Below are 14,635 nucleotides of genomic sequence, written 5' to 3'. Positions count from 1 at the left end.
GGTGTCTTCAAACTTTCTACATAAACTAACAATAAAATGTTCAAAAATGGCATGTCATTGAAAATATGCTAAGCGGTACCTATTCTTTTTCTCATGATCATCTTTCAGAGCGTCACAGTTTTTCGATTTCTTTCTAACGCATTAAATTGTATGTGACATAAAAAAGGCACGTCCGTGATTACAGACATTTAGAACATTTATTCTAGTTATTCTAGTTGTCGATAGATGGCGCCATAATAAAAAAATAATTTTTTTTTAATTAGATAATAATATTACAAATATAATCTGTATAATTTATAAGACTATACAAATCAAAGAAAATACCATTTTATAAATGCAAGAAACACATTTGATTTGTTTTTATTCCAAATTGAAAATAAAATGTGACAACTGTCAGATTTAACTAAAATGTCATGTTAGAATAAATGTCATAAATGTGTATTATCACGGACTTACCCTTTTTCCTATTATTTGTTACGCACTGAAAAATGCTCATGAAAAGGACAATACCTAGATTTTTTAAATTTGTCTAGAACGTTGAAAAAAGTTTTCTCAAAACTTGGCACTTATACCCTTGTGTTCTAAGGGCCTCATCATATCGGTGCTATTAATAAACCGTAGTTATGGTTTAGCGTTAGTTATTAATAAACTATTAAGTCTGGATTCCTAGTATTATTTAACTCATATATCTTATCGCTGCCATTAATAAACCGTAGTTATGGCTTAGTGTTAGTTCTTAATAAAGAAATAAGTTTGGATTGCTAGTACTATTTAACTCAAGTCATATCGGTGCCATTAATAAGCCGTAGTTATGGCTTAGCGTTAGTTTTTAATAATGTATTAACTCTGGATTCCTAGTACCTATTATTTAACTCAAGATATATCGGTGCCACTATAGTGTGCGGTCTACCATCGGGTTTCTGCTATAGCTTGCAGTCTACCGAGGGATGCGGTGTATAACCTGTATTATATGACAGTGCAGGCAAAAAAAATCTTTACAAAGTGAATAAAGCGCATAAATCAGAAAAATTATAATTCTTTAATTATTGTATCGTCAGTAGATCCCCCCTTTAACGAGATATGTCATAAAAGTTAAAAGTGAGCAGCTATTGATGATTTGATTGGGCAATAGTTACTTTAACGAATAAATATGTCAAAACATCTTTACTACTTTTTTTATCTCCTCTAGTTTTCGGTATACCCTGTAAAACATATCAATTTGGGATACATGTACGCTATTTTTGGTAATGATCAGACAATGCATGTTTATTTTTTGACACATTTTTGAATATTTCGTTTTAAATTTCATATTTTATAAGAAATAATAATTTACAGAATGATTTAAAGAATACGTTGTAGACAATTGTAAGAATAATGCATTTCTTTCTCTTTCGTTGCCTTTCAATTTTTAAATTGAGCTCCTATCCCTAAAACATGTATAAGTGACAAACATTTTCTTCCGCATGTACAGGGCTATTCACTATATTTTGACCCCTCTGTAAACTGCTTTATTTACAGAATTAGAAAAAAATGTAAAATACAAAAGGTATTCAATTTTTAAATTATGATTTTTTGACATATATGTCGTACTAGTGACGTCATCCACCTGGGCGTGATGACGTAATCGACTACTTTTTTAAATGAGAATAGTGGTCGTGTGCTAGCTCATTTGAAAGGTTATTCAATTCCCTATTCAGTAATATAAACATTAACATAATTATTTATACAGAGTGTCCAAATTTTTTTTTAATTAAATTGTTTGACACAAAAAGAAGAATGTATGTAATTTATTTAATTCAAAATACGTTCTACTGCTGTCAGAAAACAGAAATAAATGTTTATTAAACAAATAAACATTAATTTTCACTTAAATTCAATGTTCAAGCTGCCACCCATCTGCCTCTTGGCCGTTTGAACATTGAATTTAAGCAAAAAGTAATGTTTATTTGTGCAATAATCTTTTATTTCTGTTTTCTAACAGTAGAAGATATTTTGAATTAAATAAACTACATACATTCTTATTTTTGTGACAATTAATTAAAACATTTTTTTTACATTCTGTATAAATAATTATCTTAATGTTTATATTACTGAATAGAGAATTGAATAACCTTTCAAATGAGCTAGTGACCCCTATTCCCATTTAAAAAAATAGTCGAAAAAATAGTCATCACGCCCAGATGGATGAGGATGACGTCACTAGTATGATATTTATATATGTCAAAAAATCATAATTTAAAAATCGAATAACTTTTGTATTTTACATTTTTTTCTAATGCTGTAAATAAAGCAGTTTACAGGGGGGTCAAAATATAGTGAATAACCCTGTAGGTACGTATAAAAAGATATTTTATTCTCGAATACATGTTTTTCAGGTTTAGGTATCGTCAAATAAGAGTACCTACCTACATGGGCGTTTCTGAGTCTCCAGGAATTTGACCATGGGAGGTATAAGCAGGAGGACCGTTGTTCAAAAATGCCATAGATCTCATGCTGCTTCTACTGGATTGTCCCCTTTTCTGAGGTACTTGAGGAGTAGCATGACTATGGTAATGTTTTGGCGGCGAGTAGTTCAAGGCCCTTGTACCATGAAAATTGGAATAACTGGATCTAACAGATGCAGGTCTATTATTGTATAAATCATCCAGCTCTTCTGTTTCATTTAGGCTCTGCTGAGAAGATTGTTGATAGTTTGGATTTGTATGACCTGCATTAATGGGCCAGTTCTGATGAGCCATTAAGTTATTATTAGAAGAAATGTAATAATTTGATAACGGCGACTCAATTGGAGAAAGACTAGAAGGACTATCATACGGCTTTTTTTGCTGCTGCTCTAATAATCTTGTTACTGGATTCTGGGCTGTTTTCCTTGACCTTGTCGATGATCTGGTATGTGACCGATGACTGCTAGTGCTGTGTCGACCTGAAGATCCCCTAGTCATCACACTTCGCCGTTTTACCCTCCGGGGAGTCATTGGCTTAGGAGAGACTGGGGTAGGTACTTGATCGAAATCGTTGTCGCTATCGTTTTGTCTGTTTTCGAGTTGGGAACTGAATTCAATGGAGTAAAGCGAAAGACGGGGTTTTGTGTTCTTATTCTTACGAGTTGACTTACATGACGCTGTTAGAAGGTCAAATGTTTCAGTAAGATGGTAATGGAAAGAATGTAAGGACACTTTTGGAGACCAAATACGTTTTTTTAACTAAATTTCTAACAATAAATAAAATTTTATGTCAGTTTAAAACAAATACAAGAGTTTGTATGAAATTTTATTTTATGTACTTGTATTAACATGGTCGATATTGTTTAAAAGCGGGTAATATAATTCATCAAATGTTTATTTATTGTAATAACTTCAGTCACTACATCCTCTCGTTATTTAATAGTTCGATATTTGATTTTGTCCTGTCCTTATAAATCTACATTATAAATGTAGTGTACTTTAAGTTCTAGTTACTTGAAATAATATTTTTCTTCATTCTACTGTCTTCAGTTAAAGTTAGATGAGTGATTAACTGGTAACTTTGCAGAATATATTAAAATTAAGTGGATAGTTTCCATAGTAAAGATATTGGTTGTATATTACCAGCAGTGTGCATAATAATGAAAATAAGTTGTCTCCAAAAATGTCTCATAAAGAATATTACACCAGTAAAATTAACTTTTTTTTATTCTACAATAACCAGGTGTTGACATATTTTGTACATTCAAAATACTAAATTTGCTTTCATGTAGGTCCATCTGAATAACGGAGGTGTAAACATACCGTGTTGAGCATCTTAATTTTTGACAAACTTAATTGTTTGATACAAACAATATTTTTGACACCCTCCACATATTTGTGGATTTCAAAGCCGCCCACGATTGAGTTCATAAATATAAACTTCTACTGGCTATGGTTGAATTCCAAATACCCCTTCGTCTTATCCAACTAACTGAACTTACTCTCACAGGAGCATCGAGCATGGTCAGAATCCATAACTATCCCTCAAGACTCTTCCATTGCAAAAATGAACTGACAGGGTGATATCCTATCGTGGCTTTTATTTAATCTTGCCCTAGAAAAGGCAATTCGAGAGTCCTAGATTAACACAACTGGCACGATCTTCAACAAATCTGTGCAAGTTGTTGGATATGCAGATGTCATCGAGATCATAGCTAGAGCCACAACGTCTCTGACCGATTCTTTTCGCTCGTGAGGGGCATCTGCACAGAGAATGGGTCTAAATACAAATGCCCAAAAGATTAAATATACGTGTTGTACTAAGTAAAGCAACCTGATACCTACGAGAATACTTAGAACTGGAAGGTGGACCTTCACATACCTAGCTTGCTATTCACTGCAGATAACAACGTCAACAAAGAAATTAAAAGAAGAATAGTGCTCACCCATAAGTGTTACTGTGACCTAAGTAGACAGGGGCCTCAGAACTACCCAGAAAAAATTAAAATGACGCTCTGTAAAACACTAATACGAGCAGTGCTAACATATGGAGCAGAAAAGTGGTAACACAGAAGGACCACATACTGCTTCAACGTTTCGAGCGAAAAATACTAAGAATATATGGTGGAATCAAAGAGCAACATTTGTGGCGCAGGCATTGCAACTTGTATAGAAGTTTAGGGGAACCTGACGTAAAATTTATTATGATGACACATGACACAATGACAAGAGGCGAGGGGAAGGTGCAACAGTCAGAAAAGTTTTTGACCGAAAAGCGCCGATTGGACAATCGGCCAGCGGAAGACCGCGACTTAGGAATCAAGACAACTTAGAGGACGACTTAAAATCTATTGATTTACTTGGACTTGGAGCATGTAGAAGAATTGCTGAGAGAGGGGTGTATGGAGGATTGTTCCGAAGAAGACTTTAGCTCATAACGAGCTTTAATGCCACTGATGATGTACAGAGCTGGTTCCTAAAAAAACTGATACGACTCTTAATGCGTATTTTGTAGAAAATTGAGCAGTGTATTTTGACGGATAAATACTTTTTATTTACACACTGTCATTGCCCAATCTTAAAATTTGTCAGATATCTTATTCTGTTCATTTTCAAAAAATGGCTCCACATGCTAGCAAAGAGCTAAAAGCAAGAATTGTAACGAAATTAGAAGATGGTTGGTCACTATCTGCCGTAGCGAACCATTTTAACGTAAGCAGAGCAACAGTTTTTAATATTTATCCTTAATGATTATTACAATTTATGAATAAATCATTTAATTATTAATGTTTATTTTATTATTTGTCTGTCATAATAAATATAATATAATGTCAAACCAATCAAATACACTGCTCAAAATGATCAAATCTTACTAAGAGTCGTATCAGTTTTTTTAGGAACCAGCTGTACCTACATTATTATTAATTACTTCATCTTTGTATAAAATTACTTTTGTTCCAACATTTGCATACTATAGATTTCTCTTATTTTTAGTGTTGTACTATTGGCTAAACATTAGCTTCATCAGAAGGTACCTCAATATGACTTCAAACTGAAATATCGATGGTATAGTGCACAAATGTGGTAAGTACAACTTTTTTAGAAAATTGATAAGTACACATAGTACATTATTTTGACCCAAAGTTTATTGTGCACAAATGTGGTAAGCAATAATGAAACGTGTAAGAAATACAAGTTGACATAATGTGGTAACTGCTAAATATAAGAAAAATTAAATAAGCCAAATGTTGTATGTGCCCTTACCACAAATGGTTTCTCTTCACTGTTCTAATATTATGATACTTCTGATGATGAATAAATATTTGTATTCATTCTTTTTGCGAATTAAACAATTTTTTCCTTGATATTTGTTATTTAATTTCATTTAGAAGCTTGTAGTATATACCTGTCAAATGGGGTATGTACAATAAAAGAAAAGTACATAGCGGTACAAAGTGGTAAGTACATACCTATAACTTTCAAATGGCTGTACTGTAAAATGTTAGTTTTTGCACTTACCACAATTGTGCCCTATGCCATCGATATATTGTAACATTAATGATATATTTTAAAGAACCACAATTCCAAACACTGGTTGCATTAAATGTTCAATCTACATTATAAATAAGTGAAAATAATGCGACTTAAAGTCGATGACAATGGATTGCCTCCAGAAATATGTGAGTACTCTACTTTCACATAATTTAACGTCTGCTTTGGACCACGCTAGTCTGCCAAAATGACATTTTTTATTTAAGCCATCGACTTTAACTCATTAAAAATGTCATTTTGGCAGATCAGCGTGGTGCAAAGAAGACGTTAAATTATGTGAAAGTAGAGTACTCACATGTTTCTCGAGGAAATCCATTGCCATCGAATTAAGTCGCATTATTTTCACTTATTTCTAATGTAGATTGAACATTTAATCCAACCAGTGTTTGGTTTTGTGGGTATTTTGCAAGGACACGGAGTTCACTGAAGATGGACTGATAAGTCCGAAAACGTTCGTTCTGAACAATGAATGTAATCCTTTTGGATTTTTAAAATTTTAATTCATTAAATTTTATACCAACTACACCAGGGAGTTTTTACTTCACGTTAAAAGTTACTTAACTAGATGGTATACAGCCAACTCTCGGGAACTATCCCGTTTAATTTTTATATTTAAAAGAAATCGTTTGACTGTTTAGGTAAACAGACTAAAGCCTGATGTTCTTACCTGATCAATTATTGTATTACCTAATTAGATTTAATTTTCATGGTGTAATATTCTTAGAAATAAAAGTCAGAAATCAAAATAAAAATTACTTATAAATACTTTAATTAAATCACAAAGTTACATATACATGCATAATTAACATAGTCCATGCTACAAGCTATTCTTAAATAAGCAGTAAAGCAAGACACGTGCGACCAGAAGATACTATTTTGTAACCAGCAAATTCTAAAACTACACTAGTACCTGTTAATACCTGTACAATGTGCAAGTTAGTTCGTGACTTTTTCAATCAGATCACTTTTGCTAATTTATTCAACGAGAATATAAAAAAAATGTAAATATAAACGGGCCTGTAACGTACTACAAATAAAAACGATCATCTATTATTCTACTTTTTTTCCAGAAAACTACAAATCGATCAACAAAAAAAGGAGATAGTCAATACAAGCAATGTATTAAAAAATAATACAAACAAGAAAAATAATCGGACAAATATGAAATCGGGACTAGGATAATGATGTGCGCTTTAGATTATCCGATGATCCTCTAAGCTTATCCTATTTATCGGTCGTACTGTCTTCTTAGCCTTCCGTCTTAGCCTGAGCAAGATACTTTCAATTTGTTCCGGCTATTCTTTTTGTCTAACAGTGTGGCCTGCGAAGCTCCATTTGAGTTGGTCATTGCCAATGACTCACTGGTCGTACTGTAACAGAATAAGTAACAAAAAAAAACCTTATTTGTCCCCAAAGCCCTTTCAATATTTTTCCTCGTAGCAGAGATTTCACGATTTCCCATACAATTCAGTAACTGGCAAACGTATTCCATCTATGTAAATCATGCACTCAATATTGGTCATCAGCACCATATGCCCGAGTTTTAGACTTTCAATATTTGAATTATGTCTATCTAGACCTGTTTTATCTACCTATCTTACCTATCTAGTCCTAACTGTTTTTGGTGAGTCCTCAGTATGCTACGAAGTCAACTTCAAGGAGACTGCGCTGAATGGATCCGACCAGCATCTAAATAGTAGGCACCATCAGTGCAATTATATCTCAAGTAATTATTTGTTTGCTCCATACACTTCATGATACACTTTTATTTTTCATTTACAGGCAAAAATTTATTGTCTCTCGTACTGAGAGAAGATACGATGTTCATACTTTTCTTCTCAAATGTATTTTTTGGAAATTCTTTTATTACACGGGATGTCTTAGCCAACCGCCTCTAGTGTATGGTGGGTGTTTCATCATCATCAGTAGCTCGACAATCATTTTTGGGTGCTGGTTTGTTCTAGGATTTTCCGCCATTCTGTTCTGTTCCTTGCTTTGTTCTTCCAGTGGGTAATCTCAAGTGTTTTCAGATCTTGTTCCACTTGTTCCATGTATCTAAGTTTGGGTCTTCCCTTTGACTTTCTCCCTACTGGTGTTTGCCTCATTATATGTTTCGGTCTCCAACATCCATTCAACATGGCCCATCCAGCGGATACGTCCGATCTTTATGGATGTTATGACGTCGGGTTCGTTGTATGCTGCGTATAGTTCAAAATTATATCTCCTGTGCCATACGTCATTTTCTTTCACCCCCTTATATATGTCGTACCATCAATGCAAGACTATCACAACCCAAAAATTACCATTTTTTGTTTTTTATGAATCTGTAATGGTAATGGGTAGTCTAACATAATGCAAGAGTATTATAACTTAACATTAACATTGTTTAATAATGTCTTATATTAAATTTTGAGTTATAATACTCTTTCATTATGTTAGACTACCCATTACCATTACAGATTCATAAAAAACAAAAAATGGCAATTTTTGAGTTGTGATAGTCGTGCATTGATGGTGCGATGTGTCCAAGGATTTTTCGTTCAAACGTACCTAATAAGTTCTCATCGCTTTTCGACAGTGTCCATGTCTCTGATCCATATATAAGGACCGGTTTTATCAGGGCTTTGTATATTTTGCATTTGGTTTTTCTCGTGATGTTGTTAGATCTTAGATGTTTAATTTATCCATTATATGTTTAATTAGCAATATGTATTCTTCTCTTAACTTCTTCGATGACATTGTTATCTGCGGTAACTAGTGAACCTAGATATGTAAAAAATTTTACGCTTTCGATGTTATAGTCTCCTATTGTCAGATTCTGTAGGTTTCTTTGGCCTGTCGATTTGCTGGCCTTCATGTATTTGGTTTTTATTTCATTCATATTTAGGCCACTGTTTTGTGCCGCTCTCTCTATCGCATTAAATGCTTCTATCATTTCTCTTTTGCTTCTAGCTATATCAACATCATCTGCAAATGGCAATATTTGTACACTTTTTGTTATTATTGTTCCTCTGGTGTTTACTTTTGACTCTCTAATTATTTTCTCTAATGTGATGTTGAATAGAATACAGGATAGGGCATCTCCCTGTCGTAGGTCCGTTCTAACATGGATTGTATCTGTTAGTGCGTTTTGAATTCGAATTTTGCTTTGTACTTTAAGTGTTTTTTTACTATATCAATGAGTTGAGTTGAAATATTATAATACTCTTTCAGGGCGTGGATCAGAAATTCTCGATGGATACTATCATAGGCACTCTCAAAATCAATGAAGAGATGATGTGTGTCTATATTAAATTCACTAGTATTTTCCAAGATTTGCCTCAAGACGAAGATCTGATCTATTGTGGACTTCTGCCTGCAGAAACCACATTGATATCCCCCAACTATTTGTTCCACAATATTTGACAGTATTTTATATGCCACAGTCAGTAGCGTTATTGCCCGGTAGTTTTTACATTGAAGCTGATCTCCCTTTTTACGCAGTGGAATAATTACTCCGGTATTCCAGTCTTGTGGCAGTTGTTTATTATTCCATATGTTCACTATTAGTTCGTGTATCGCATTCAGTAGGGAGTCTCCGCCTTCCTTTATTAATTTTGCGATAATGTTGTCTAATCCAAGTGACTTGTTGTATTTCAGTCTGGTCACTGCTTCTTGCATTTCAGCTACTGAAGGGGGTGGGGGTTGTTTCTCTGGTATCCGTTTGATCCAGTATAATTCCATCGTATAGTGGATCTCCGTTTTGGCGTGGATATGGTGGGTTTTTAGCATAATATATTATATGGTTGTTTCATACGGTTATTTTATGTAGATTTTATTTAATTTTTTTTTGTGTGCCTTCGACTTGTATCAAATAGATACGGGGATTATAATATATTTACATTATTAGTAATATGCGATTAGTACACATTTATTTTATTGATAGTATACCATATTAGTAAATATATCACTAATATGCATTGATCTATTAATAAAATATAATATCAGTGTTTATTTATCTTGCTTGTTAGTGTATAAGACCATACATTGATACATTATTTTCTTCTTTTAGTTTAGTTTATTAAATGTCTTCTTTTTTCGTTATCAACTTCCCGGAATTAAAACATTAAAGAGCTACTAGCGCCACTTAGCTTCTCTTAACGACGTTCTACACCTTCGGCAAAGAATTAAAGATTTGCATGAAATTTTAGTATGTTATAGTTTACTTAAAAAAACTAAGACTTGATTTTTTAAAAACTGTTTTACCGTGCCGTTTAATTATTATTAAGGGTCAAAGTTAAGTTTTAACATGGGCTCTTATGGGAATTCTTAAAAAGTTAATAACTTTTGACCCAAATTTACGATTTTTAATTATTTGTGCTTAAATTAAAGGTTTTTTGTAAGGAATAACATATCTATTAAAAAATGAGGATTGTTTACCGTACCATTTATTTTTAATTTATTTATTATAATTAATTCCGTAATTTCCGTAATTTATTATAAATTGTTTTTATAAAGTATTCAATACTGAAAAATATGATTTGAGTATTCTGCTATAAATGCATTGTTACCAACTTTCGCTTGCATATAAGTTTCCCCCCTTTCCTCTGAGAGGCATACCCCGCAACGAAGGTGTAGAACGTCGTTAATCCACGATCCCAACTTTTTTTAATTCAAGATATTTATTGCAACCATCTGACTAATGCCCATAACTCTTTCGAAACGTGTCTTTTCTTTTTGAAATCTTCCATCAGCCATTTCGAGGTAACAATACTATCAGATAGAGCAGCCAAGCTAAAATTGAAACGTGTTACCAAAGATCTGAAGAAACATATAGAAAGTCCGACCAAAGGCAGAAACAAAAAAAAAACAGATTAAGATTTAGAGATAACATGAAATATTTTGAGAGTATTTTGTGAATGTTATATTATCTAAAAATTTATTGTATTTGGAAGTTGGTAGTTAAAACCCTATATATACCATAGTAGTTAAAAAACATAGAAAGTCTGACCAAAGGCAGAAACAAAAAAAAACAGAAGTGTTTTGTGAAGAGTATTTTGTGAATGTTACATCGTTTAAAAATTTATGAAGTTGGTAGTTGAAACCCTAAAATATGAAATAATAGTAGTTGAAGAAACATATAGAAAGTCCGACCAAAGGCAGAAATAAAAAAGAACAGATTGAGATATAGAGATATTATGAAATATTTTGAGTCTATTTTGTGAATGTTACATCATCTAAAAATTTATAGTATTTTGAAGTTGGTAGTCGAAACCCTAAATATGAAATATAGTAGTTAATAGGATAATAATTTTACATGAAACTTTTTACCCCTAAAATAGTTAATGTCTTGTTAGAAACATAGGCTGTAATCTTGTCCAATCTAAATCACTGTCTATACTATCTGTTTTTAAACTATACCATTGTATTTTTAATTAATTGATTAATCAATCAAAATGACCTACAAGCCTGAATAATGAATCATTACATAATACCAGTAGTAAAAACTACCTGGCTACGTAAATAAGTCTATCTGTTCGCACGTTAAAATATATTTATCAGTCTAAAAATAATGACTAGAACTAACAACAATAATTATAAATGTGCTATCATGACATATACAAGTATGTGTCTGAACATAAAGATATAGGTCTCTTTGAACCCTTCTTCCCACTTAAACCCGCATTACTAAAAGAGTTACTCCTTCTTTTCAAATCACGTATAGAATCTGCATGGACGTGCTTAGTGTGTTTATGCTTGTCTTGGTCAAAAAACAGATAGCTATTAGATTGGTGCAGAAATTTGTTAGAACTGTACATTTTATCACTGGTCACATACTTTGGATGTAATAAAATACTGTCAGGTGCATTTGGCTTCTCATAATTAACTAAAAAGAAATATAAAAGCGATAGTCTAATCTAAGTACACAGTTGGATGGATTCTTTAAAACAATCTGATACATGGGCAAAGACTAATTTAATCAATTGATGAATTATTTATGTTTTTTATTATCTTTTATTTTTTTATTATCTTTTATTTTTTTATTATCCCCGTATTTTCCGGTTCCTAGTTTCCAGCTTCGTCGGTCTTTCCATCCATTCGCCAGGGTGAAGGTTCCTTTCCGACATTGCCTTTTGAATGCTGCTTAGCCAGGATTGTTTAGACCTTCCATTCTTCCTTCTTTCCCTTGGCATCCATTTTAAAATTTGTTTTGACAGCCTGGCGTAGTCCATTATTTCTATATGACCATACCAGATCAGTAGTTTCCTTTGAATTTCATCTAAACACTGCGTGGGGTAATTGCGGGGTGGATCGAGTAGCTCTGCGGTTACCACAGCCGGTCCCAAGCCCGGATAAAATGTGGAGGATGATTGGCAAGGTTAGCAACCTACCAATCGTAAAAACGAATACTGCTCAAAGAAACAATGTGAAGCCTCGGAACCGGATTGATAAATATGAAGACGACCACGGCAAGAAATAAGGACACGAGAAAAACCTCCAAAATCTAGATGAGAATAACCACTTGGAACATAAGATCGTTCAACACTAGAGATCAAGAAATAACCCAAGAGCTAAAAGAAAAAAAATAGATATATGCGCTCTACAGGAGACCAAACAGAAAGGAAAAGGCCAGTCAAAATTAGGCGAATATATACTAATCTACAGTGGAGTAGCAAAAGAAAACAGGGCCAAAGAGGGTGTAGCCTTACTAATACACCAAAGATACCAAAATAACATCAAAGAGTGTCAATATGTATCAGAAAGGATTGTCACAGCAAAAATTAGAATGGAGAAAGAAGACCTGAACATCATCAGAGTATACGGCCCAGAAAATAGTAAACCCCAAACAAGAAGGGAAATATTCTAAATATGATCAATTGCAACAAGTAGTAGATCAAGTTATAGGAAAGTTGATAATACTGGGGGATTTTAACGCTCGAATAGGCAACCAAGTAATACCTGGAATTAAACAAAAACATAATGAGAATGTCAAAAACGAAAATGGAGAACTGATGATAAACTTCTGCACGAATAAAGAACTTCGAGTAAACAACACCTTTTTTGACCACAAAGACCAACACAAATATACATTCAATAATACCCGTGGACAAAGATCTATGATAGATTATGTTGTAACTAACAGAGATATACATCCATCAAAAATAATTGACGTAAGATGCCTCAACTCAGCAGATGTAGGTAGTGACCACAGCCTAGTATTATGTAAAATTAGAATCACCATGAAATGTTTCACACCTAAGAGAGTGGCACCAACACAAACAAAAATCAAAGTCGAAGGACTAAGTACGGATTCCACGGAGTACTTATATAGAAAAATAATATCAGAGAAGATTGCTGATAATGAAATACTAGAAAACGATAACATCGAGGAAAGCTGGGAAAAACTCAAAAGTAACATAATTAACGCAGCAACAGAATCATCACTTGGAGAGAGGAAAGTAACGAATACCAATATATCAAAAAAGAAAACCCCATGGTTTCGAGAGGAAGTGAAGATAAAATGTGAAGAAAAGAAGAAAGCCTTTTTACAATACAGAACACAACAAACACAACAGGCATACAACCACTATAAAAGAATTAGAAACGAAACAAACACTTTAGTCAGACAAATAAAAAGAGAACACTGGGAGAGTTTCTCAAAACAGATGGAACACGACTTCTACGGAACACAAAAGGAAATATGGAGAATGATCAGAGGGCAAAGAAAAGAGCTGAACGAACTCATAAAAACGAAACACATTCAGAAGGAAACTTGGGCAGACTATTTTCGATCTCTGTTTGCTAAAGATAACGATAACGAACCACCACCACCTGAAGTGACAACAAACGAAGAAATAAATATTGAACAAGCAGAGGTAACGGAAATATTAAGGAAATTAAAAAATAGAAAAACACCAGGAGAGGACAGAATCTCGAATGAACTCCTAAAGTATGGAGGACAGGACCTGACCAAACAATTATTAAAACTAATCCAAAAAATAATAGAACAAAACAGAATACCACAAGAATGGAGATCAAGCATCCTAATACCTCTCTTCAAAAAGGGAGAAAAATCGGACCCGGAGAATTACAGAGGAATTAATTTATTAAACACAACACTAAAATTAACGACCAAAGTGATAACAAAGAAACTGAATAAAATTATAACATTAGAAGAAGAACAACAAGGTTTTAGGTCGGGAAGATCATGCACCGACGCTATATTTATAATGAGGTAGATTCAAGAAAAATCGTTAGAATACAACAAACCGGCATACTTATGTTTCGTGGACCTTAAGAAGGCATTTGACAGGGTCAAATTAAAGGACGTTATCCATTTATTGTACGCAAGAGAGGTACCTCTAGGAATAATTAAAACGATCGAAAATATCTACCAGAACAACACAATAAAAGTAAAAGTAGATGAAGAACTAACTGACCCAATTGAAGCTGGCAATGGGATAAGGCAGGGAGATTCCCTGAGTCCTCTGTTGTTCAACCTAAATAATAATAATATCGTATGGCATTTTTGCCGGGGAGATCCTTTCGGATAGTTCCAGCGCCAATTACATCTTTAACCCTGTTTCAAGTAACTAGTGTCGATGTACACTAGCCCAGGGGGACCGACGGGTTAACGTACTCTCCGAGGCACGGTGAGA

At 33.5% G+C, this 14,635-nt stretch overlaps 1 protein-coding gene across 1 annotated transcript in view; it reads right to left on the bottom strand.

The window, feature by feature from the left end:
- Positions 1-2,390: 2,390 nt before the first annotated feature.
- Positions 2,391-14,635, bottom strand: part of LOC126893347 (sodium/potassium-transporting ATPase subunit beta-1-interacting protein) — a 40,691-nt gene continuing 28,446 nt past the window's right edge. The window contains exon 6 of the mRNA XM_050663431.1: positions 2,391-3,121. Coding sequence (XP_050519388.1) covers positions 2,406-3,121 — 716 coding nt within the window. The 3' untranslated portion in view covers positions 2,391-2,405. The remainder of the gene's footprint in view (positions 3,122-14,635) is intronic.

The sequence above is a fragment of the Diabrotica virgifera genome, chromosome 10, assembly GCF_917563875.1.
Source record: "Diabrotica virgifera virgifera chromosome 10, PGI_DIABVI_V3a".
NCBI classification, from domain to species: domain Eukaryota; kingdom Metazoa; phylum Arthropoda; class Insecta; order Coleoptera; family Chrysomelidae; genus Diabrotica; species Diabrotica virgifera.
The sequence above is the reverse complement of the archived record's forward strand: the minus strand, read 5'-3'. Positions and strand labels throughout refer to the sequence as shown.